Source organism: Chanodichthys erythropterus, chromosome 7, assembly GCF_024489055.1.
Source record: "Chanodichthys erythropterus isolate Z2021 chromosome 7, ASM2448905v1, whole genome shotgun sequence".
Classification (NCBI taxonomy): Eukaryota; Metazoa; Chordata; class Actinopteri; order Cypriniformes; family Xenocyprididae; genus Chanodichthys; species Chanodichthys erythropterus.
Window position 1 is genome coordinate 37,835,315 of NC_090227.1, and position 26,483 is coordinate 37,861,797.

Consider the following 26,483-nt stretch of genomic DNA (forward strand, 5'->3'; position numbering starts at 1 on the left):
GTGTACTAGCTTACTGTCTTTCTACTTGTGACGTCTCCCAGATACACCACTACATTCATATCCGGGGCCCAAGTCTCAAACTCCCTCTGCCAGGAGGTAAGGGTTGACAGAGGCACCACCACGATGAAGGGACCATAAAGCTGGTGCTGATGGAAAAGGTAGGACAGGAAGGAGATCGTCTGAATGGTCTTTCCCAGGCCCATTTCATCAGCCAAGATAACACTGTTACACCTACAGAACGTAACAGAAACCAGGGAAAAAGAGAACAAAAAAATGAAGATGGACTCAACTTGTTATTTTTAACTAAAACAAACTATATAATAAAAATGGTTTTGTTAATTGAAATAAAAATGAAATCAAATAAAATACAAATATAAGATGAAAAAGTTAAATTAGAAATGTTGCTTTGGCAACTAACGGAAAGACGAAGTACTATAATTACTAAAATTATATATTTAGAAATAATATTTAAAATATAATATTTAGAAATGAAAAAAAAAAGACTAAAATAAAAAAATATATATATAAAAGCTATATAAAAAAGAAATATAAAACTAAAAGCTAAATTCAATTACATATAAAATATATAAATTACTAATATAGTATACAATACAATATAGTATACTAATATACCAATTGCACATATATAAATACTATACTAAAATAACATTGATAATAACCAGTCATAATTATTCTTTTTATCAATGAAGTAATTTCTTTGTTCCATTAATACAATTAAATATTAATATTAGCCAATTACATTTTAATTAAATTAAAACAATGACATAATACCTTCAAGTATTTCTACATTGTGTTAGTATTATTTAAACAGTCAGACACTCTTCTCATCAATACTGTTGTTTAATTAATAATTATTAGGATTCATTTATACCAGTGTTTCTCAACTGGTGGGTCATGACCCAAAAGTGCTCTTCCAATGTAGGACTTTTATTTTGAATGACGTGCTTGAAAGCTGTTGACTCTTCTGTCAGACACAGTTTACGTAAAGAGTGCCTGAAGAAAAAATGCGTTGTTCTTATTCATGTTTGAGTTATTTTCATAACGTCTCTCGCCTCATAAAAAAGAATTATACTGTCCTGTCAGCCATTATACTGTTACACTCTTCAATTGCGGAATGTGGAAAATTTAAATATGGAAAATTCCTGATGAAAAACTCCACTTGTATGTTACATACCTGCACCAGGAGTGTGCCAGCCAGTTCACTCCATCTAACTGGTAATCTCTGAGTTCAAGGTTCTCATCTCCAATATAAGAAGGCTGCTTCTTCAAGGCCACAAATCTTGGCCTCTGTTTCAACACCTTCCATTTGGGCAGAAAAATATGACAGGGTTCACATAAGATAGCGTGACGCAATGCTTCACCACCCTTTTTCCAAAACATAACACTGATAAGAAAAAAACACTCACCTTGCAGTCTTTGGAGGGGATTGTCTTACAGGCATTTCTGTGTTGGAAACTCTCAACGCAGGCCTGAAATTTCTTTGTGATTAATGCGCCATCCTCCCATGTGCACTCTGCATACGGCAGCCCCATCCACTTACACAGGTACTCCGGCTCAGTGGAAGCGGTTTTATGGGCTGTTGCGACATATCAGAAAATGATTTAAGTAGTAAACATCTCCTTTGGCCAAGTAAATAAGAAATAGTGCACACAAAAGCAGTCAACTTACAGGGAAAATCCGTATGTGCTTGTGATTTCCCCGTTCTTGTCGCTGAATAATGAGAGAAAAGGAAAATTAGTAACAGATCATAATAGGCAAACAGCATCCACTACAGTTTGAAGGGGTTTGGTGTCAGTAAGATTGTTTTTGAAAGTAATTAATACTTTTATTTAGCAAAGATGCATCAAATTGATCAAAAGTGACAGCAGATACAATGTTACAGAGATTGTTTTTGCTGTTCTTTTGAACTTTCTATTCAAAGAATCCTAGAAAAAGTATCATGGATTCCACAAAAAAATATTCAGAATCAGAAATTTTACTGACCCTAAACTTTTGAACAGTAGTGTAAGATTGTCTCATTAAAGTCAGCATTGATGGAAGTTGCGATAGTTTTTCCTTCCCTATTGTGACACGTATCTGAGTCAAACAGATTCTTGAATAAAGAACGCAAGGCGGGGCTTGATTTTGTTTTGTTAATTGGGAATTGATTGGATGGTTGTGGTTTGCTATTGCTTTGTAATCTCTTGTGAGAGACAGATTGCCCCACCCTTACGCCGGTAAACACCCATCAGAGAAGAGATGTTGTTGCAAGAGGGAGGGGAAGTTATTTTGATTAAAGATTACAAGGGCACATGAATTTGAAAATAATGATGTGCATGGATCAATCATTAATAATAAACACTGCAATATTCCATAGAATTGTCAATATTGATTTCATGGTGACTAAGTCAGCACTTACCGATCACTCTCTCTACTATCTGGAATTGCTTGCTCAGGTCATTGGTTAGTTCTTGCTGGCAATTGTAATATTCTAAATCTTCAGGTGACGCTTTCCTCAACCTAAAAAGCACAATTGTAATTTACATGTTTGCTATCAGATTCAGGTCTGTAAAAATGGCATTCATGTTTTAAAATGCCAGTTTCTTCTAGAGAACATATGAAAATATGGCATCTTTGTGAGCACTAACCAAGAGTTAAGCTCGTCGTTTTTCTTCTTGAAGTTTTCTATCTTCTTTATCCCTTTGACTTTCTGCTGAGTGAGGGAATCTATACTCTCCCAGGTGTTGTGGATGTAGGACCAGCCTTTCCACTTGATGAAGAACTGAGTTTCCCCTTCCTCTTTCTCAGGGTCAAAGTCTGCTCCAGGGTCCCCATTTTCCTCAATAGCATAGAGGGTTGTGGAAGCTCCAGTAGCTGTTAACAAGGATGAGAAAAGAATGAAGGGCTTTAATAAATAAGCAAAACTGCTGTGTGTTTCAATGGAACCGTTTGGGCTCCATTGAAGTTCACTATATGGAGAAAAATCCTGGAATGTTTTCATCAAAAACCTTAATTTCTTTTCAATTGAAGAAAGAAAGACATGAACATCTTGGATGACATGGGGGTGAATAAATTATCAAGAAATTTTAATTTGAAAGTGAACTAATCCTTTAAGTATGAAGAATCTTTACCTCCTTTCTTGCCAATCCTGGTATCAAGGACCTTCTCGATGGTCTCACTGTCGTCATCCTGTTGCTCCTCGGCTCCTTCTGCCATTTCGATAAGGTCATCAGAGTCTGTCTCGAAATCATTCTGGTCCTCCTTGTAACTGCAACACATGCTTCATCATTACTATCTGACCAAGTCATAATACTTTATGGGTCAATCACATATAGGAATATTAATGATAAAGAAATGAGAAAAAGTCTTTGAATTCATGCTAGTTTTGTATGTTTTTTTTTTTTGTTTTGTTTTTTTAAACTTTACCATTTTCAAGAAAAGTTTCAATTTATTGACTCTAAAAATGTCATGTGGTGCAAAAATTAGTCAATAAATTGAAAGCCTGACATGAAATGATATATATATTTTTAAATGCATCAGTTTATTGAAACTTTTTTAAAAATGTAAAAAATCTAAAAATAAATGTTTTCATGTGCGTTTTTGTTAAGCAGCACATTTGATACATCAGGCTTTTATGGCCCCTACAGTATGATATAGGAGAATATGGAGCTTATATTTATTTATTATCATTATTAATTCAAGGAGAAAAAAATAAGTCAAGTATTTTTTCCCCCACCACCCAAAAATATCAAAATGAATACATTACATCAGTTCAGACGCAAAAGCCTCTAAGTGCCATCTGAAATTTTCTCCTAAAATTACAATTTTTATCAAGCTTGTATGTTTATGTTCAGTTATTTCACTTTAATGGCAATGAAAAGGTACTATTAATTGCCACTAAAGGGAAATTATTGAACCTAAAAATACAAGCTTGATAAAAATGCTCATTTTAGAAGAAAATTTCAGATGGCACTTAGAGGCTTTTGCATCTGAACTCTTCATATATGTCACTGTATGCATGACATGCATTTTGAATGCATTTTTGAATACATTATTATATCCAACAAAAGTATGGCATCTCAAATATATATGATCTACATACACCCCTCGATAAGAACAATCCATACCTGACTTTAGTTGCTGTTCGCCGCCTTGTTTGTCTCTTTGGGGTATCCTCCTCCTCTTCCTCATCATCGTCATCATCCTCATCTTCTTCATCTGAGGATTCCTGCTTCCTCTGTTTCCGGCCCTTTTGTGGCTGCTGCTTGCTAGCAGATGATTTGGTCTGTGGTCTGGGAAGGGAAGCGAAGAGCACAGACATACATTTATATGCACTTATTCAGCATACTAGGCTTCTTGCCTTTTGTTCCGCGTCCCTGATGTGTTTGCTAGTGTAGCGATTCATTTTCACGCCTACCAGCCTGACTCATGAGCCAATAGCCTTGAGACAGCTGTCAGACATTTAAAGCAGTTCTAGTTCATATATTATACACAGTTAATCGATTATTATATTATTATGCCAGAAATAGGATACATGCTTTATTATAAATCAGCGCAAGTATCCTAAATTGTTAGAGCAGAAATCACATCACTAATTTTAGTGCAAGCATAGCAATTAAAAATGAGCTCATGAATCATTTTTATTTAATAAGACAGCCCACTTAATAATTCACGATGCGCTGTCTGAAGGCCAGGCTTCGCTACACTCTTACCTTCTAGCAGGAAGTCGTCTGGATCTAACTTTTTTCTCTTCCTGCTCACTCTCTGAACTGCTGGCCTCTTCCTCAACATCCTCTTCGTCTTTTGAGTCATCATCTTTCCAGGTATTTCTTTCAACACAGAAATACCACAGGTTCATCTATTGGACCTCTAACAGCTTCAACTGCTACCCTACTGTTAAGCTGCAAGCCAGTCCGTTCCACTTATTACCCACAACCACACAGGCAATCTAACATGCTAGAACAGATGCTTCAGCCCATATACGCTAGTATTTAAAATAAGTTGTATGCCTTTGAAAGAAACCTCCCAGGGCTGCATTTATTTAATAAAAAAATTGCAATAATAATATTATATGAAATATAATATGAAATAATATTTCAATTTAAAATAACTTATTTGAATATATTATAAAATGTAATTCCAGTGATGGCAAAGCTGAATTACATTCTAATATGACATTGCTTATTATTATCAATAGCTACATTTATATAGACACCTTTTAGTTTAGTTTAGTTTAGTTTAACTTTATTGATTTCCTGAACAGGAATTAATCTTTGACACTGGCATAGAAAATACATCCTAACATCCTGACTTTTGTTTCAATCGGAATTAATTCTGATTGATGAACGCATGAATGCTAAAAGTGATCGGTTTGATGTGCACGTTTATGTAACAAGCTTCAAATCTGAATAGACATGCGCACACTGCACAAATATACAGAGTTGCTCGCCGTTTGCACATTCTCATACCATACCTTCTTTTCTTTGTTTTAAAAAACAAACTTAACATCTATTTTGGTTCCTAATTAGGCATGAAGCTTTGGGCCATGCTGCTTTATCTATCAAGCAGTAAAATTGCCCATTCCCGCACCCAAAACAAGGCGTCTGTGGATGAAAGTCTGAAGCAAGGACTGGTGAGACGCTGTCCTGCATCACAAGACACAATATGTAGTTTTTCGCCACTAGAGGTCGCTTATTCAAAACAAAGGCATAGCTTGATGACGCCTTAATTTTGCGGAATCATGGGAGGTGTTGCCTTCACCTCACAGCCGGTGGAAAAGAATCCGACGGGACTCAGGCAGAAATCATATTCATGGATGAGCTAATGTATTAAAGATTTATTAACATTACTGTAGTTTGAAGCAGGGTGGGGCTGAAAGCCGTTGGAGCAGAAAGAGGCCGCTGGAGCGATTGCTAAAGAGAGATGAGTGCGACACACGTCTCGAGAGCAGTGGAAGTTTTATTATTCCGCAGACGACCGCTTCTGCTTCTTCCGGTCAAGAGTATGCGGGGTAACGCAACGCCGTTTATATTAGATACATTTGCATATTGAAAGTTGTTATAATGCTACTCTGCGTTCGCTCGCCGGCTACTATGAGATACTTGTTGCACACTGCAGTAAGCTAGATCGATATTAGACATGGCAAAACACATTATATATATATATACAAACATAATATATTAAAGCATCTTTGGTGTTTCTATGGTTTCTACAAAATAAAACTGGAAACCAAGGGTAACGTGGGTATGATTTTACTGATAGGTGACGCACAGGCACAGTCCGTGTCCTGGTTAAAATTGCCTATTTCTTTAGACTTAAACATTCTTGGAAACATTTGGGATAATATAAGTACACAAGTCAACAAATTATATAACATTGTTCAAGTGGGTGTTGGATATTTTAATTCAAGTATCTTACATATTGTGCCTTTATCAGAAGATGGGTGGAAGGAGAATTTTAGAGTGACACGACTACTATTCAACAGCAACCGCTTGTTTCGTGCGACATACATCATTACGCCATTTCTACATCATTGCATCTGTGCAGTACTTTCCAGTTTCAGTTTTCAAACTGATCAAGTGTTTACATGTCCTGTCGTATTGATTAGAAAAGATTTAAACCAGCCCTTGCAATCCGAATGGAATTAATTGGATTTGTCACATTGTTACATGTGACTTTTCTATTCCAACTGTGCTTCTAGTCCAATTACAATCACATTATTAGGGTCCATGTAAACACAGAAATCTGTGCATACGTGGTGCATTTTTTTTTTTCAGGATTCTTTGATGAACAGAAAGAAACGTAATGTTACAAAAAAAAATATTTCAAATAAATTCTAAGCGTCTTCACTGTCATTTATGATCATCTTAAGGCATCCTTGCTGAATAAAAGTATTAAAGTAAAAAAAAAAAAAAAAAAACGTTTGAATGGTAATGTACTCAGAACGAATGTATTGCATTTTATAACGAATCAATTTTTTAATCAAAGGCTTACATTCACTGTTTACAGGTCTTTTGCATTTTATATACTTGTTGTTAGCCATGCTTAAAAAGGTATGAATGTCATTGCAATGTATAACAAAATATAATATTTTCTCAAAATGTTTTGAATATGAACAATACAACATGAATATAAACAATGTATTTATGTAAGAGAGCTTAAAAGACATTTACATGCGCAACTATGGGTGAATCTAAATGTTATATAATGCATGATATATATGGAGACAATTATGAGAAGAAGGGGGGGAAAAAGCAAATCAGATATTTGTAAGTACATTATGGAAAAAGTTGGGTGGGAGACCCAATTTAATACTTTCTGTACACTTACTCTTTCTTTTTCTGCCGTGAGCTTTTTCTTTTGGGACTTTCCCCCTCTGAATCACTGCTGCCCTAGAAACCCATGAAAATCCATTTTGAATATATGGCACTAGATTAAAAAGCATGAAAATGTCATGTTTCAGATTCATCAAGGAAACAAGGCTTTCAACACACACAGGGTATGTTTACACTACTTGGGCTGCCAAGCCTGATCAGTTCTGAGTCCAGGGCCAAACATAAATATTTATGCTTTAGTAAGTATCTATGTTGGTAATTACTTTGGTCCAAGAAGCAGAACATGTTGGCAACATACTGCAAATCGTTAGCCTCATAGCATAATTGCACAGATCATATTTCAAAGGTAGATATCACAATTTGGCCAAAAAATGACTTGGGCAATTATGCTATGAGGCTAACGAAATGTCAACTGAGAATGCAAGAAACCACTAGAGGTCAGTGTTGAATTATTTTTGCACAGCCAGCCTACCTCAGCTCCGATGTTGAGGCGGGCAGGCTCTTGTCTGCTGCGACTGGATCTTCTAACACCATAAATATCTGGATGTTCCTCCCACATCTATGATAATTTGTGAGACAATTCATTTTAGATGATAAAGCAATTAATCACTAGCTAAATTAAAGCTTCAAGATTAAATCCAATGGGAATAATTCAGGATTTCTCCTAATACTCAGACTGGCCTGTTTTTGTACCTTCTTCACGTCTGCCAGGTTGTCTTTCTTCCGGACTGGTTTGTCTTTGGCCTGTGCTGAGGTCTGACGGGATTTGGACCCAGTGGATTCACTCCCTGACTCAAAGTGGCTCTCAGAATCGGAGGTGCTGTTGGACTCGGAACGCCGGGAACGAGCTCTATCACTTCCTTGCTCGCTCTCCGACTGACTCCCGGACTCTGATCCCGAGCGGTTAGATTCCTCTGATGCAGAATTGCTATAACATTAAAGATGTGCATGCTGAGAAACAAAAACATATCAAGTGGTTCTGAACAGTACGTTCATAAATTTTATCTGAAATCTCAAGACATAATTATTGCAACAAAAAAAAAAATCTCATATCTTATGAATTGTCAATGGGTAAAATGTTTTAATATTTTTTATTTAACTTAATTTCAACTTATTTCCTATTTCTTAATCGTCTTATTATCCGACTTAAACATTGGGTTTTTCACAAAAAATGTTTAGGTCTTTTAAGTAAAATCCAATTGTCTCAGTCCAACAATGAAATGCCAAGTCCTCTTAAACCATGCTTAGCTGGAATTAACATCACTTGTTTTGAAAAAAAAAAAAAAAAATACAGTAACACTTTACAAAAGGTCTCATTTGTTAACATTAGTTAAAGCATCAGAGAACATGAACAATGCGCAATATAATTTTTAAAGCAATTTTTTATCTTAATGTTTGTTAAATACAGCTGTTCATTGTTCATGTTAGCTTACAGTGCATTAACTAATGTTAAAAGATACGTTTGCCTTTAAAATTGTATTAGCAAATGTTGAACTTAACATTAACTAAAATGAATACAGTAGAAGAATTGTTCATTGTTAGTTTATGTTAACTAATATAGTTAACTAATGAAACCTTATTGTAAAGTTTTACCACACAAGCTCCTTTAATGACAAACAGACAACACCTGTAGAATTGGAATGATTCATTTAATTGACAGAATGGGGGGAAAAAAAATACATTTAAATTAATCAAGTGTGATTAGACATTTGCATACAATCTGGTTTACTTATTTTATTTTAATGACTTTATTTTATTTCAAGAAAGTCTTTTAAATGTGCAATAAATTTAAATTACAATTCCAAAATAACCTTTATGAAATGTGAAAGTACATGAGATATATAGGATCTTCTTGCAGGTCAATGACCACTTCTGCTGTCCTTTGCCCTTTGAGTCTAAAATTAAACGCAACGGCTTCCGTCTGAAACAAGCCCACCCCCTCGAACTATAAATGTAAATCTCAAAGCAAAGCATTTATATCTTCCTTACATGGTTAAAAATGTGCTAAATCTGCTTTATTCTATCTTATTAATGTGACTCAAACAACAAGGTGTTTCCTTAAACCTCATATGAAAGTGTCTCAGTAATGCTCATTTAATTTGACACGATGGCATTCATGAGAAACCATAACGCAGATATGACTGCGAGCGCTAGCACATTGAGTGCTATGATGGAATGCACTGCTAGAAACAACCACCCCCATCATGTGCTCAAGGAGCAAAACAGCTGCTGACAAAGCAGCCCTACCAGCCAGACTGTCCTTATATGGCTAATGACATCATATATGGGCGGCCCTAACCTCTCAACTGAATTCCCATTGGCTGCTTATTGCTAGCCAAGTGAAGGTCCAATGAAAACTCAGTATGAAGTCATCTGACCTCCAAAACACTTCCTTTTTCTGCTTCCTGTAGTTCCAAGAAGCTTTTATGTAATGCAGCATCTAATACAAGCTATGCAGCACAAAGCAAGAGCCATTTTGTGACTTTGAGGACTTTCAGCCATTTAATGAAGCCAGTCTCAAACTGTGATGAAACAAAGCAGTGCTTTTTATATAGCGCTAAGCCATGTGAACACCTCAAATAAGTTATATTGACTATAATATAGGAAAAATATCACATTTGGCATCTTTTTCAGCTCTTGTTTCTTTAGAAATATTTAGAAAATGGCTGCCACAGCTAAACAACAGTGAAGATATATTCCTGAGGTTAATTAATTGATTTAGGCTCTCACAGGCATGTTTAACACTAAAGAAATTATTTGTAACCTGTATAAAAAAAAAAATAAAAAATTAAAAAAAAAAAAATCAACATATATGTTCATTTGTAAATTCATGATCACAAATACACAATTACATAAAACTGCTGTGTGTAATTGTAAAAAGATAACATACATTTGAGGGGGTTTTCGATTTAGACACTGGTGTCTGGAACATATGCAGGGGCTTCAAAGCTGTGCCATCAATTCAGACGGAAATTCTTGACAAACAACCATGAAAATAATGACAGACCCGGTCATAAGCACTAAACACAACATCAACACATCCTGTGCTATTGTTTTGCATTTTATTTTTTAAGGGTGATATGATGACCACTTTGTAACAGGGTAAAAGCCCCACTAATGTTGTCCCATGTTGGTAAAAGTTAAAACATATAGGCTACTTTAAAACTACATTAATGATGTGCGCCGTTGATTAATGATTATAGCCATTTGAATACATTACAATTATTGTTTGACTTTCACATTTTGTGAGGCTTTAAAACTGAATAAGTGATCATTAAATCTTCCATTTCCAATTGTTGTGTTAAAGGTTTTTTCCTTTATATTTCCCTGGATAAACAAAACATGAACCTTTAAAAAAAATGGCATCACCTAATTATTTTGTAATATTTTAAGGAATTGTTAGCCTAAATTAATAATGCATATGAAAACAATACATTTCTGTAAAAAGCTGAATTACTGTTAATATGAAACCACCCAATAACATTATCTGCAACTCAATTAGTTTCAGTTTTCATATGGAAATAAAAGTAACTGTGAGTGTACTAAAGTAACTATAATAATTCCTATCAGGATAAGACATCCTTGGTTTGGATACGTGTTATAATTGAACATATATGGAAAACACATTTTGGTCATCAGCAATGCTAAAACAAATATACACTCATAAAAAAATAAAAATATGAAAATAAAAGAGTGAATGCTAAAATGTGTTTTTAATGAGCTCCAATACAACAGGAAATTATTTCAAGAGATGCGAGTTTTGAAATACATGATTGACTGCTGAGCTTGTGCTGTAATAATATTTACATGAGGTAATAAACCCCATGTCATTAAGGAAATAATAATTGTTTACTTCATAAACAATAAAGACCTTGAAGAATAGGACAGATTTTAATTCACATGCATGACCCCCATACTACTTTAGGATCAGACACCACTTTTTTTTTTTTTTTTTAAATAAAAACATTTAAAAACATATAAAAATGATTAAAATTTCCTGTATTAAGCAGCAGCTTGTCAGCAGTTAAAAAAAAAAAAACAATTGCACATTAAATAAAAGCAATAGTTTTGTTGCTACTAATAATGAAACAAAACAAAAAAAAATTAAAAGCATGTACAACATACAAATATACCCATATATCACTTCAGACAAAATTAAATTGCTTTAAACATTGCATGTGTGTGAAATGGATTTCATTGAAATATTTCAGGAAATCAGAAATCAGGTTCTGCATACAAGGACTGCAACATCAATTTGCATCTATCAAATGCTAAACTGTCATCTAATGTTAAAGTAAAAGTGTTTAAAATGTCATTAACCTTACATGGTGCAATGCAGCACATACTACTAATCAGACAAGGTCATTTCACACCATCACTTTACAAATGAAAACATTATAATCACTGCTCAAATCTGTGTAAAACACTGTGTATCTTGAGTATAAATGTTGGTAAAGGCCCATAGGCCTTGTTTTCACTTTTAGAAATACTAGCAAAATCAGGGTGTGGCTATACATCTATCCCAAGGTCAATGATATGAAACCCAACTAATTTACAGACATTGTGGTTTAAACTTGTGCACAGGTGATCAACCATGCTTGTAAAGGTAAACAATCAAGACACATGTTAAAAAAGAGAGGAAAATATGAAAGATCGTACCTGGAAGCATTGCTTTGAGTTGAGCCTTCATCTTCCTGCTTTTTACTCTTATTCTTCATCATGATTTTGTCTTGGGATTTGTTATTGATGATCTTTTGTCCAGGTATTAACTGTCAAAAGTTTAAAGTTGGATGAACCATCAAAAGAAAAAAAGTCCGATGCGATGCATGGAAAAAGTCAAGTTGGACACGGAATATTGAAAATAAATAAATATTTACAGTATTTCTAAAGTTAAAAGGCATCGGAATTGGAATGACACCTGCTCGACTCTATTCGATGTCAAATATCCATGTGTCGATGGCATTTCAAGGCAATACATTCACAGAGCCACATGCATAAATTCTTACTGCGTCATCAGACAAAGGACGATTAAAACAACGATGAAAGCAAATAAATTCGACAATAGAAAAGAAACGATGTAAACATACCTATTGCATTGACAGGAGGAGGATTGTAGTAGTACATTCACATCTGACAATATATCCGATTTGATACTTTGGCCATAACAAAAAAAAAAAAAAAAAAATCAAAAAGAGTCCAAGATTGAGATTAAAACAATCGGAATAATATTCGAAAAGAAAAATAATAGCAGTAATCCACCGATGGCTATTTGAATGGAGAGAGAGGGGGAGAGAGAGTATGAGAAGAGCCCAGCAGAGCGCACTAAAAATGGAGGACCGCCATGGCTGCCAGTGCAAGGCAGGGAAAACAACGACTGGCCACTCTACGCACACACCACAGCGTTTTTCGACGAAACAAAGTCACAAAACGTACGCATTAACGTCTTTACAGTCCAAAACGAACTAAAACGAACGAATTCGCGCGATTACTGTGCCCCTAGAGGCACTCAAAGTTCACCAAAGTTGAGATACAAGTGCTATCGAGAGCCCTGCGAGGCTCAACGCTCTCCCCTTCCCAAGGTTCATCCGCCATCTAAAGCTCCTTCCCAGCTCTGAGAGCTTAGCCTTTGATTGACGTTCTCTCCATTTACCCAGGGCTCAGGTGATGCACGAAAGACCCACCCCTTTTATTTTAAATAAAAACTAGTTGTTTTACAGATATATTAATACCTCAAGTTAGTGCCAACCTAAGGAGTACAGTATTTGAACGACTGATTGGTGGTTATAAAGGGCAGTTCTTATCTTTGTGTTAATACATTTATTTCTGTAAGCCTTCACTTCCTGCATAGACAGGAAATGAGACAAGAGACTGCCATTTTGCAGTGAGTGCTGGACTACACTGGACACCATTTTAGACAATTTACTTTTAACCCTTTTACACCTGCTCTGTATATGTAATGTACTTTCCAAACGTGATATTTTAGAGAGGACGGTTGCATGAGCCATGTTTGCAGGCTGGATCAAATGCGTGATTTTAATTCAACAGGAAATTTGTGGGTGTATCCTTGAATGGAAAAGATAAAGCTAAAATAATTTGCGAAAGTCTCAAGTTGTGGAATATAACTTGTATAATAAAACGAGCCATTGAGGGCAGTTAAAGACAAAACCAACTCTTTACAATTTGAAAATATCACATAGCTTGTTAATTCATAGTTCGGTAAGTAAATAGCATTTTGTTTTTTTTTAAAAAAAAGAAAAGTTGTACCAGTGTTGGACGCTTGGACGTAAACCGCAAAGTAAATATTTTGCAAAACGTCATTTTTATTTTCCATCCAATAAGTGCAACTCGATATAGTTCAATCACGAAACTTTTTTATTTTCTTTTTAAAAAAAGGTAACAAAAAAAGCATTTTTAAATTTTGAAATACAGGCATTTCATTAAAACAACAATGCAGTAAAATGACACAATACATACATTTGTACATCAGCGGATGAAGTAAAACATCATAGCAAATCACAAACAAATAAAATGTCTCTTTCTTTCCAAATCCAAAAGCAAAACATGAGCCGCCATCTTCCTCATTAAGCAGTAGTGTCTCCACTTGACTGTCCAGAATTGGTTCTTAAATAAAATCAAAAAGGAGAAGGGAAAACATGTAAACCCCAAATGTATTCTTAAAGATGCGATGACAGCTTTTCATAAAAATGGTAACGTACGGCTATAGCGTGGCTATGAACAAAACATTTTTATAAATCAGAACCAAATCAGAATCCTGTTTGACATGGTTCTATAGCTAGCGATTAACAAAAGTTTAAGACAATGATCAATCTCACAAGGTAGCTTCTTATGGTCAATTAGGACAACTTCAACATTAACATGCACAGCTGACTTGTCAATATTATAATGGTAGAATAATTACAGCAAAATTTAATGTTATTCATATGATAAAATGGTAACAGAAGTATGCTATGTAGACCGCAAATGCGGCCGCTTGATTTCGATACATTCACCTACAAATGTAAGTGCAAGAAACTCTATTCACACAATTTCAGAAGCGTTTTCACAAGAAACAGCACTACAAAAACCTTTACTTTCAACTACCAGAAAATCTATAGTACCTGGATTTGGATCACTTATCAGTTTACTTATTACATTGACAAACGATAGACCCACAGTTTAAAAATCACAACATATATTACACAACATATGTCTGTCATTAGCTATTATTTCTGTGGATGTGCTTCACAAAAGGTAAATTTCTTCCAATATTCATGTTTTTGTGCAATAAAGGTCATTAACGTTAATGATACAAGAAAGTTGTATCCAAATGATGAGTCGACAAAGCTAAAAAGCACTGAAATGAATAGGTGAAAAACGTGAGAACGTCAATTATTGAAGTGCATTTTTCCATACTTTGTGATTGTTATTACAATGTGTAACTTGGACCAAAATTAAAAGTGTATTAGAGGAAATTACTTTAAAATCATTGTAATTAAGTCATTCATGATGTTTAGTCTGCTGAGACTTGATTTAAAAAAGAAAAAAAATGAAAAAGAAAAAAAAAGGAGGAAAACAAAAGAAAAAGAAAAGTGTGGCTTTACCACTAAAATGAGAAGCGACACTGCAAAGGGTCCGTTCACAAACTGGGAAATTTGCATACTGATGTGTATAAGTACAAATATGAAGAGAATTTTACCAAAAAGTAAACGAGTTGTCCCAAATGTTAAGGAAAAGAAATTCTCAATTTAAAAAAAAAAAAAAAAAAAAAAAAAAAGGTTATGAAGTACATTTAGTAAAAGTCAGGCTTTAGAAGATTGATTAAAAAAAAAAAGATTGGAAGTCATAGCTTCTTCCTCAACGAACATATGGCATTTGCTTACTGAAAATGTCAGTAGCCTTATCCACAAGTTAAGAACATTTTCCTTCGAAACTATTTCGATCCCATTTCATTAGGATAATTAGGTGTCAGCTCAAATTAAACAGTGACTTAATGTGGAGGACTTGGGCTAATGCACACTAATGTGCAATGGTAAAGGACCATAATTTCTAGTCTGTCCTGTCTGAATACCCATCCCAAAATCAAAAGCAGAAAAAGTTTTATCCATGTCACAAGTAGAATGGAAATGTTGTATTGTTTTCCATTGTAAATGTGGCACAACTGCAAGTGAAAACTTTAAATGCATAAAGTATGCAACAGCCAGTGAAAAAAGGAGGCCAATTGTGGCACAGAATCAAAGATGTGTAAAACAAGTTACACAAAAGCAGAACTGACTCCACAAGGAAAGTGTCACACTGGATGGAAATGCCAAGATAAGCATAAACTCTAAAAATGCGCATAAAAAACCCCCGCATGCGCTCAATTGAGGCAGATACTTTTTAATCAGATAAGACGACATGCGCATATTTACTGAAATCTCTTGAAGCGCAAAAAAAAAAAAAAAAAGGACTTTGCCTCAACACAGAGGATGTGATTGGATAACTAGACTAACCAGCGGATCAGTTCCATCTCAAATATTGGTTTGGTCATTCTGAATTGCCTGAGCCAAAGTCTTTCATCAGATTCAATTGGTATAATGACCTCCCAGAAGTGTCTCACATGATTCTGTTCCCAAACACCAGGTATCCAAACGCAAGATAACATGACAGCGTTTATTGCGTTTCGTCTGCGCGTTGAGATGCAAGTCATTTATGATATAGGATAAAAGAGCTTCAGTGGCTTCCCCGATTGCAACAAGTTCCATTTTTATTACAGATATTTTGCACAAGTTTCTCAGGAAGTGACAATTTTGTTCTCTTGAACACATGGGATGGAAACGCTGCTTCATTGGCAAAAGTTTTATGCGATGCTCAAATTTTGTGCACAAGTAAAATTCGCAACTTTGGATGGAAACATAGCTACTGATCTCAAGAAAGGTTTCCACTGAAAACAAGTAGTGGTGAAGAGAGCACCCAAGCATGCTCGGGTACTAAAGACAAGTAAATTATATGTACAGACATCAAAAACTGTATTAAAAAAAAAAAAAAAAAAAAACCCTTTACACCTTCCCAAGCTGTAACAGGAAGCCCATTATTAAACAAAAATTCTTAGCACCATTCCTTTGAGCTTTGAATTTTTTCTTTACCTTTAATATAAACTGTAAAAAACTGTAGCAATAGTAAATTAATTATTTTGATGAAACATCCATTTTATGCTGTTTGTTTATTAACTACTACATTTGCATGGGCAAAAATACTTTACTGGGGCCTAAATGTAGCTAAAATGACAGACATATGTAGTAATACCTTAATAATACAAATAACAATGTGAGGACTTACAGAGTAGTCTTCCCTTCCTTTGAAATTTTGCTGCAGTTTCCTCCTCAGGCAAACGTCATCTACAGGGAGAAGGACAATCAGTGAGATCAGAGGTATAAAACAAAACACTGTCAGTTGAGAACTGCATTAGCTCCTCAAGTGTCACATTGCCTTATGATTAATTCAAGCTAAACTTTGTCATCTGTTTAGTAATGGAAAAGAATTAAGCCTTAACCCTACATAACTTTCAAAAGGATTTTCTATTTATCTTCCAAATATTATTAACTCTAAGAGATTCTATTCCATGCAAAAGTCACTGCCATGATTCCAGGGTGCTCTGGGTGGTTGTTAGCGTGCCGCTATGCAGTTGCTAGATGGTTGTTTACTTTTTTATCCCTACATATAGCAGACATAGATATGTATACGTATATGTATACATATATACTCCAGACACATCAGCGTGCCCGCCATCTTGGAACGGTTAGTGTCGTCACTCACAGTAAAAATCAATGATGCTAAATTTAAATTCCCATAGAAACTGATTTGTGTTTTAATGTGTTAACTCAATATTACAGGTTTTAACTATTATAACTTCTTAAATGTCATGTTGGCTGATGCCTTTGTTGTATTGTGTTCAGCAAAATCATCTGCAGATATAGATAATCATATATGCGTTTAACTACGATTGCAGATGCTCAGTCAACTTGCTCTCGAGTGTTCACAGACCGGTTTTGACTGTTCCAATATGGCGGATGGCTTATGTATAGTGGCCCTTAGAAAAGCCACTAATGAGGCATCTATGCATGTTTCTCTATGATGGCAGGTATCAATTTTTATAATCTTTTTAATGTCATCCGATTGGTTAAATTCTACAGGTTTTCTGGGAGACGGGCGTGTCGTGTTCTTTAACAGTCCGCCTGGAAACAAAGATGCCGTGATGTCAAACCCCCTCATGGAAAAAGAAAGCCGTTGCGCTTACAAACGTGACAATGAGCGCTTATCAGGTTCAACTAAATGCTGGGTTTTCAAACGTATGTGAAGTACATAAAGTTTGGGGCATAGACTCTTTAAAATATATCCAAGAGTTTTACACTCTTCTGACATTGTAGGGACGTTGGCTTTACATTTTCACACCCCGTAACATGACGCTGAACAAAACTAACTGATTGGTTGCTTTACATGTCAGTCAGATGGACTCTGGGCGGTCCTTGGTCAATGAAAGCTGCTATGGAGTCCAGACCTGCCATCAGTTTGAAGGTCTGGATATGCAAGACTAATCAATTTTTAATGATTTAAGTTTTTCCAGGTGAAATTGAGTCGAATCATTTAGAAAGTAATAACAGCTCTCCTTGCTTTGACAATAATAAACAAATAAAGTTATCACTAATTAGGCTCTATTACATTGGTGACAATGACATGGATATCTTACTACTGGAAACCAAAGTTAGCAGGAATTGAGGCATTGGAAAAAAATTTGAAAAATTGGTTGTCATGTGAAACACCACCAAACCCAAATCCAACTTGAGAGAAAAACTTTAAACTAAAGAATATTGTTTAGCGAATTTTTATCGTAGATATAAAAGTTTGTTGAAGGGGGGATATATGTCCTTTTATTTTTTCCCATTTGTTGCATTAAAAATAAAAAGTGACTCAAGTTTGTATTATCAATGTTAACACTAGGGACAACGACATGTTATGTCGGTGAAAAATAAGAACATTGTTTTAATTAAATGGATAGTTAAAACATTTTAAATTCAATTAGAAAAATCTAAATGCACCAGGTATTAATGGTTCTGCAATAAGGAAAATAAAATTATACTTTTAGATAGTGTTGGGCAATGTGTGTCAGTCAAATCGTCAGTCTGCGCGATCGCCGATACACGATATTATCGCTGGCGGTGGAGGTGGGGATTTAATTGCAATAATTTACTTATTTACTCATTTAATTTACTTGAAATGAGAATCTTTTTCTTTCATTTTGCAAGTAAAGATAGATTTGTTGATGAAGAAAAATGTCATGTCACATAGAAATATTTCACCCAAAAGGCCAATTGGCTAACTTTGCATGAGAGTTATGCAAGTGAAAGAGACTTAAACCAGTCAATTATTCCCTGAAAGTGAAAGCAAAACTGACCAAATGTGTTTGGCATTTTTTTCAAGTCAGTGTTTGAAGCTGCTTTTGATTTTCATCGATAACTGATTATTGTGCTGTGTTCAGACTTAAAGACTGTAATTAGGCCTATATAGTTTTAGTAATATTATTAATAATTTATTTGTATTGTTATTAGTGTCATTAAATGTTTTGTTTATGTGCTATGGAAACAAAACTTTGACGAACAACATAATTTCACTCATTGGCTTAAACAAAACCTGGACAAGATTAATACGTTACTTTTATAAAAAGCACTCTTGAATTTGTGAATAGATGACCATGCAATTCAGTTTTGATGTGGGATGTAATTTTGTAATCTGTTTTAAAAACTTTTTCAATGAAGAGTGTTATGTGGTGATGTCATAATGAAATTAGGGAAATAAATTGAAGGTCCTTAATATTAATTTGATAATACTCGCCTGATTACAATACCAACAATAATAACTTAGTACATTAATGGGAAAACAAGTAAATTATCGTCAAAGGCAGCCGCCATCGCCAATATCTCTGACTACCATCAATATACGATACTATCGTCACAACCCTACTTTTAGCTATGATTTTAAAAAAGGAATTTCCCGAAGAAATTTGAATTGAAAGTGATAATTTTGCTACATACTAAAGGTTATAGAATGCCTAAATAGTGTTTTCTCCCCCCATTCCCAAACAAAATTGTAAAATATTGTCACCTATCATGTTTCTATTAATAACTGCAAATATTTTATTTTTATAGTTTGTATAAAAGTTGTTTTTTTCTTATTTCCAATGTCTGAATTTCATCTGATTTCGTTAAACATGGATGTGTGTAGAGAGTTCATAGTACCATGATTGTCATTTTTTTCCGTTAAAACATTTTTATGGGTACCATAGCAAATTCAGGTTCTTTATATTCTTTAATGGTTAAAATCTTGGGCAGTGCAGAATTTGTTGAAATTTTACTAGAACTTGTAAAAAATGTAATGCATTTATGAAAATTTAGTATTTACTCAAATTGTGTAAAAATAGCATTGTTAACTATACTTCTGGCCAAATTACAGTATTTTTAAAACATCAGCAAATACTCCACATAAAGCAGCTAAAATAATAGCTGTACGTTATACAAGAAAAGATCATAGCCGTAGCTATTTCTACAAGGTTCTTTTAATTTCAATACTTACGGCAAAAATCCTTTTCGTCATCTTTCTTTGATGTTCAGGAGATCAGGAACCTTTAACAACAAAAAGATTCTTCGTTAGACTGAAGATACATCCTACGATTTGATTTAGAGCACAACCTAGTGGTGGTCGATGATAAGGTGAATAAAGCTCAACAGATTACGCAAATGTATAGTTTAGTTAATAAGTACATTAATGTCACTTACATTTATATGGCATGAGAGTGAACGAAATTCCATCATCTTTTATCCAGTTGTTCCGATTCCTGTACACAAAAAAACATTTCGGACGATTAGTATTGTATTGGATACTTAACATAATAACGCTCATTTCGGTGTCAAAATGTTCAAAAGAAACATTTATTGCAGTCATGCATTTTCTCTACATCTAATACAAATTCTTCAGTTAACAAAGTAATCTGCAAGTAATATTGTTAAATTCTTCAAGTACATAACATGGCAATACTTCATATATATTGAATATACATAAACCTCTTTGATATAGAATCATCACTTAGGGCACATGTTTTATTTTTTATTTATTCTTACATGCAACATTAGTAGCAACATTAGTTTTCTAGACAGCAGTGAACAGTTGATTCTATATACATTTATAGCATAGACCTCATAATATTTTAAAGCTAACATTTTACACTTTAAATAGACAACCTTAACAGCATTACTTTCTAGGTTATATGTTTCTATGATATTGTGGAAACCAGAACAATAAAAAAAGACTTTTCAGATTAAAATTTGACTTTTTTTATATTTATCAATAATTTTTGTATAAATTTAGGGCATTTAATACTTTAAATCAGTAGTAATCAGGTGAAAATGTCCTTCACATAAATCTCTGACCAAAAAGGAAAAACAGAAAGAAAGAAACATGTTTCTACATGTTTTTAAAGAATATAAATACTTCTTTTGGACCACAATGGGTTAAAAGCCAACACCCTATTATTTAACGTCGAAAATACAGCATAAATGTTTTTCAAAACACAAGAAATACAAGTGGATACGTTTATTTAAGTACATTCTCAAGTGGAAAAGACCCATAAAATGAAAAGTAAAAGTATTACATTTTATGCAGAAAACAATGAAATCTTAAAATAAAGTAAAACATCAAAATGTACTAAATCCTAAGGCAAGTTGACATATTCACAACGTTCTTTGAACAAGTTCAAAACAATGTACATCCGGAGAAAAAGATTATTTTTCAGTAATTAACACACAATAAATGCATTAGAATGTTCAATAAAATTGTTTATTCAAAGAAAACATTTGAAATCAACAAAAGACACTCAAAATGTTGAGACTGGAAATGATACGTCCACTAGTGCATTATCACAACAATATTTCAATATAATATATTTTTTTCCGCTTTCCAATGTTACAAGGACATTTTGTCCTCTCAAGGACAAAGCGAATTTAAAATGCGTAGACAGTTAAATCCTTGTTTCTCTTCGTTGCTGCCAGTTGAAATCTTCACAGTCTTCCTGCAACATATCCATCCATTGTTTTCCTAACAATTTCACGTTGTTTTTACCTCAAAATCGTCGATTAAATCGACGGAATGCCTTTTTTCAGTACTTGGCAATGGCCCCATCATGGCCATTTTACAACACCTCGTCGAACCCTCTCCTTTTCCACCATATTGGTGCGTCTGTTCCACTCGCTCAAACACGTTTCTAAGTTAAATTTATAATGAAATCTTACCATGTTCTCACCGTTGCGATCTGCTCTTTCATCTGAGCAGGTCGACGCCATTCTCTTCGTTGACATTCTTCTTTTTAACGAGGTCTTCTCGCTCAGACCGCGCCGCATCGCCATCTTCGCCCGTCACCGCTGTCTCTCCGCTCCTGTGTGCGCTCCTCGTCCTCTCTGTGCTGTTATACTGATCGAGTGGACGGACAGCCCTGAGCTTCAGCGTAAGCAGAGACAACTTCCTCTCACTGCAGCATTCTGGGTAGAAGAAACGCAGCATCCATGATTGTGTATGGAAACTAACTTTTGATTTCAGTGACCGAAAACATGCTAATTTTTTACACTGGCTTATTGACAACACTGCTATTTAACGACAAATGCTAATGATATTAGCATAATTACCATTCCTATTTCAATAAAAACTGATAAAAGAACTACTTAGCTTACTGTACAACTAATGTAGCCATATGATAATGTAACTTACACTTATATAAAGCCATGATTTTATATAACAAAGCTGTGTAGACTGTAGTCATAAAACCAAGAAGCATTAATGAAAAAATTAAAGTTGCTAACACAAGGATGTGAGTATGAATAATTTACATAAAAATGCAGCAGCATCTTTGAATGTTGACAAAATTTCTCAAAAAGTCTCTTTAAATAACTAATGACAACCACAGGCTGTTTAATAAATCAAAAACTGCTCTAAAAACAAATAGGCTATAAGAAATTTTACACTCTAAAAAAAAAATTCTGGGTTAAAAACAACCCAAGTTGGGTTGAAAATGAACAAACTCAGCGATTGGGTTGTTTTAACCCAGAGGTTGGGTTAAATGTTTGACCAACATGCTGGGCAATTTTATTTAACTCAAATATTGTTTAAAAATGACTATATGTCTGGCTTAAAATGAACCTAAAATAGGTTGGAAATTAAAAATCAGACATAATTACTAGAGGCGACAATAATAACTAAAATGTGAATGTTTATTTATAAGAAATGTAATAAATGTTTATTGTTTAATTATTATTCATTAAACTTGTTAATAAATGTTCATTTATTAAACATATTAATAAATGTTCATTTCCAACATACTTTGGGTTAATTTTAAGCAAGAAATACAGTAAATTTTAAACAATATTTGAGTTAAATAAAACTACCCAGCTAACATTTAACCCAACCGCGGGGTTAAAACAACACAATTGCAGGGTTTGTCCATTTTCAACCCAACTTGGTTTGTTTTTAACCCAGCACTTTTTAGAGTGTAATCTCATGAGAAGGCATAACATAACTATTTCACGAGGTGTTGAATTTCATATGAATTCATACAGGGTGATTTGCATGGAAACCTGACTTTTCAATAAAAATAAGGGAAAAAGTAATCTGTGATATTGTATTATGTTGAATATGAAAGTTCTCTGTGTCTATTTGTTAATGAGGGATTTGTGGAGACATTAAAGGGATAGTTCACCCAAAAATGAAAATTTTGTCATCATTTACTCACGCTCACGTTGTTCCAAACCTCTATAAATTTCTTTGTTCTGCAGAACACAAAAGAAGATATTTTGAAGAATGTTTGTAACCAAGCAGCTCTCACCCCCCATTGGCTGTAGTAGGGGGAAAAAATACTATGGTAGTCAATGGGGGGTGAGAGCTGCTTGGTTACAAACATTCTTCAAAATATCTTCTTTTGTGTTCTGCAGAACAAAGACATTTATACAGATGGAACAACTTGAGGGGGACTAAATGATGACAAAATTTTCATTTTTGGGTGAACTATCCCTTTAATGTTTTATATTTGTGGATTAAAAATATTTTGAAGTGAATCAGCACAGAAGGCCCCGAGTGGAATATTATTAGTGTTATTATTATTTTTATTTATTTAATTTAAAAGGCTACTCATTGAAATTCGTGGGGTTATTATTAAGTAATTTCGTGAGTTATACATTTCAGACATCTTTGCTATTTAATTAAAACCTATTGGCTAAATGAGTAAAGTCATTAGACTGTTGATAATATGACAAAAGGTTTCATGTAACAGCCAAAACCAAACATCCATAGTTTATATTAAACACTTTTTCAATATGAATAATATAATGATCTTAAACTCATCTGCAGTTGTTTATTTAAATATTTATAACCTTCAGTTTATGAACCATGATTATGACAGTTCTTTTTAGCAAATGGATGTGTACAGTAACAGAACCTCAGCTCTGTCAAGGGCTCATTTCTCTCCAACAGCTAGTCTGCATACCGCAGTTGGTTACTTAGCAACTGTAATTGTATCAGCCCTCAGCTCCCTCCCCCTTCTCCTCTATAGTCGTGCCACGTAGGCACTGGTGCCACATGCCACAAATGAACCAGGTGGATGTTTCATTAAAGTAATGGAAGGTAGATTATTTGTGTACAAGCCATTGCATTTAAAAAACAAAAAGCCAGGTATGAATAGAAAGAGGTGTCAAAACCTTATGCCATAATGTCTGTATTTTTTCCAGAACTAACAATACTGTATAAATAAATTACATTATATTATAACCCTTTATTTCAGCACACAAATCAGAACACTGTTTTTAGTGCAGTACTGAATCAAAGATGTGAAATTTATTTGGACTGAAAAATAAAAAGATAAATAAGAGCCCTCTTGTGGCCTTCTATGAAATGTGTGGTGTTATTTGGACTGGATCATCCAGTGCCCTATGCATTTTTGGTTTGAAGTCAAAAAGTTTGTGCAACAAGTTTGACGTTGAAGATATCTTAAAATTTGCTTTTTGAAATAATCTGGGGCCAGTTGCATAAACCGCTGAGACTAGTCACAAGTCATACATAGTCATCAATTTTTTTTCTTTAAGACTGTTCATAACTTTTTTAAGTCAGTTACGGAAAAAATGTACATTGGTCTAATTTGATACCGAAAAGTAAGACTGACTGCCTCTAGTGGGTCATACTAGTGATAATGGTGATAAATCAAGGGGCAATCAGTCAAATTAGACCAATCTAAGATTTCTTTTATGTAGCTGACTTAAAACAATTATGAACAGTCTTAAAGAAAAAAAATGTGATGACTAATTTGTAAGACTAGTCTTAGCAGTATATGCAACTGGCCCCAGATTTCTGCTATTATTTTAATTTCCTGCATACCTGTGTGGCAAAAAGGTCAACTGACTGTATCTGTGTAGATAGCGCCATCATGTGGCTAATGTTAACTATGTATTTAATTTACTTAAATTTACTTTTTTGTGTGTCATTACATTGTTTAGAGCATAAGAGAAAAAAGGGGATTTTTTTTATGAACAAATGATATTTTATTCATATGTATGCTATATCCTCTGTAGTAGAAAATAAAAAATAAAATAAGACATGAATAGATGTGAAAAGACAAAAACAATGGGATTTTTTTATTAATCACCAATACATTTTTAGGTTTCAGGATTTTTTATACCAAATTTTGTTTAAGATGATTCTCAACTATGTTATAAAATATATAACAGAATGATTTGACATACCATTTTGCTTTATGCTATATAAAATGGCCATAAATGTTTTTTTCTCCATTATACAAATGTATCTACTACACGATGGATGTAATTTGCATATTAATGTTCTTGGAGCAACATGTAATGAAAAAAGATGGTAATAATGGGAGTAATAATTGGCAAGATTTTCATAATAATATCTAATATTTCATAGAAATATTGATAATTTCTTTCCCATTTGTTGTGTCTCCCAAAATGCCTGATAAACATGCTTTAAGTCCTGGTGTCCTCTACAGTGGAGATGTATAAAAACTATGTCCAAAGTCATATTATTTTGATTTGAAACCCCATAACATAAATCTCTGAACATTTGGTATCTCTGAAAAGCCCTGAATGTGCTCTTTACAGGACATCCAGACCTAAAATGGTGACATGTAGGTCTCAGAGAAATTTGCTAAAATATATACAGAGGACAAAACTCCATAGCTGGTAGTCAGGAGGACTTAAAAATGTTTCTCTTTCTTTAAAAGTGTGTCACTTTGAAAATAATTTATAAAAGAAATAACTTCCCTGAAAATCATAATCTTGTTTGCTTAACAGTTTACAATTTATTTAGCAGTCTGATACAACAAGGAATAGTATATGCTCTGCTTAAATTTACAGTTTGTGAAATCTAAAATCTTGTTAAAATCTTCATCTTTGTTTAGGGTATTCATGTATTATTATCATTATTCATACATTTAAAAAAAAAAAAAAAAAAACTCATTATTCATACATGTTTGGTTTGAATGCATATTATTGATGTAATAATATCATATTATATGCATTTTATTCAGGAGAACATGGACTGGGACTTCCCTGTTAAATTTTGTTAAATAACAGGATGGAACACAGGAAAGCCAAAGCCTATAATCCAACAATAACCCATTTCCTTCTCGTATGACTTTAAGAGATCAAATCATGCATTTATTCTGCTGAGATCCACTATGGTTAGAAATTAGTAAAGGTTTTATTGCGATATAAACAGTATTTTCCACTCTCTCTAAAATTAAGCAGGCCGTTTTCGCTACGGTACATTTAATGCCCTTTTTGAGAAATAGATATTTTCTCTGCTAAGACATGCATGGGTTTCCTGATTTATGTTGTTGCTGTTAAATATAGAATTTAATGAATCATTCTTCAACAACAGCCTCTTTGTGAAGCATTTCCCACCAAATAAACATTAGATAGACAGACAGACAGACAGACACACAGATAGATAGATAGATAGATAGATAGATAGATAGATAGATAGATAGATAGATAGATAGATAGATAGATAGATAGATAGATAGATAGATAGATAGATAGATAGATAGATAGACACAGATAGATA

At 33.9% G+C, this 26,483-nt stretch overlaps 1 protein-coding gene across 3 annotated transcripts in view; it reads right to left on the reverse strand.

The window, feature by feature from the left end:
• Nucleotides 1-21,859, reverse strand: part of chd2 (chromodomain helicase DNA binding protein 2) — a 43,453-nt gene extending 21,594 nt beyond the window's left edge. The window contains exons 1-18 of one of the 3 annotated variants that reach the window (XM_067390459.1): nucleotides 21,661-21,859; nucleotides 20,141-20,199; nucleotides 19,938-19,987; nucleotides 16,650-16,708; nucleotides 12,422-13,955; nucleotides 11,994-12,103; nucleotides 8,016-8,262; nucleotides 7,807-7,893; nucleotides 7,330-7,391; nucleotides 4,713-4,829; nucleotides 4,128-4,292; nucleotides 3,132-3,268; nucleotides 2,649-2,874; nucleotides 2,420-2,520; nucleotides 1,690-1,731; nucleotides 1,428-1,597; nucleotides 1,196-1,320; nucleotides 15-231 (exon numbers count right to left, since the gene is read on the reverse strand). In XM_067390459.1, the coding sequence (XP_067246560.1) occupies nucleotides 15-231; nucleotides 1,196-1,320; nucleotides 1,428-1,597; nucleotides 1,690-1,731; nucleotides 2,420-2,520; nucleotides 2,649-2,874; nucleotides 3,132-3,268; nucleotides 4,128-4,292; nucleotides 4,713-4,829; nucleotides 7,330-7,391; nucleotides 7,807-7,893; nucleotides 8,016-8,262; nucleotides 11,994-12,055 (1,758 nt within the window). In that variant the 5' untranslated portion in view covers nucleotides 12,056-12,103; nucleotides 12,422-13,955; nucleotides 16,650-16,708; ... (1 more) ...; nucleotides 20,141-20,199; nucleotides 21,661-21,859. Of the gene's footprint in view, nucleotides 1-14; nucleotides 232-1,195; nucleotides 1,321-1,427; nucleotides 1,598-1,689; nucleotides 1,732-2,419; nucleotides 2,521-2,648; nucleotides 2,875-3,131; nucleotides 3,269-4,127; nucleotides 4,293-4,712; nucleotides 4,830-7,329; nucleotides 7,392-7,806; nucleotides 7,894-8,015; nucleotides 8,263-11,993; nucleotides 12,104-12,421; nucleotides 13,956-16,649; nucleotides 16,709-19,937; nucleotides 19,988-20,140; nucleotides 20,200-21,649 lie in introns of all 3 variants that reach the window. The other 2 variants (XM_067390460.1, XM_067390458.1) reach the window with 2 other exon arrangements.
• Nucleotides 21,860-26,483: the final 4,624 nt, after the last annotated feature.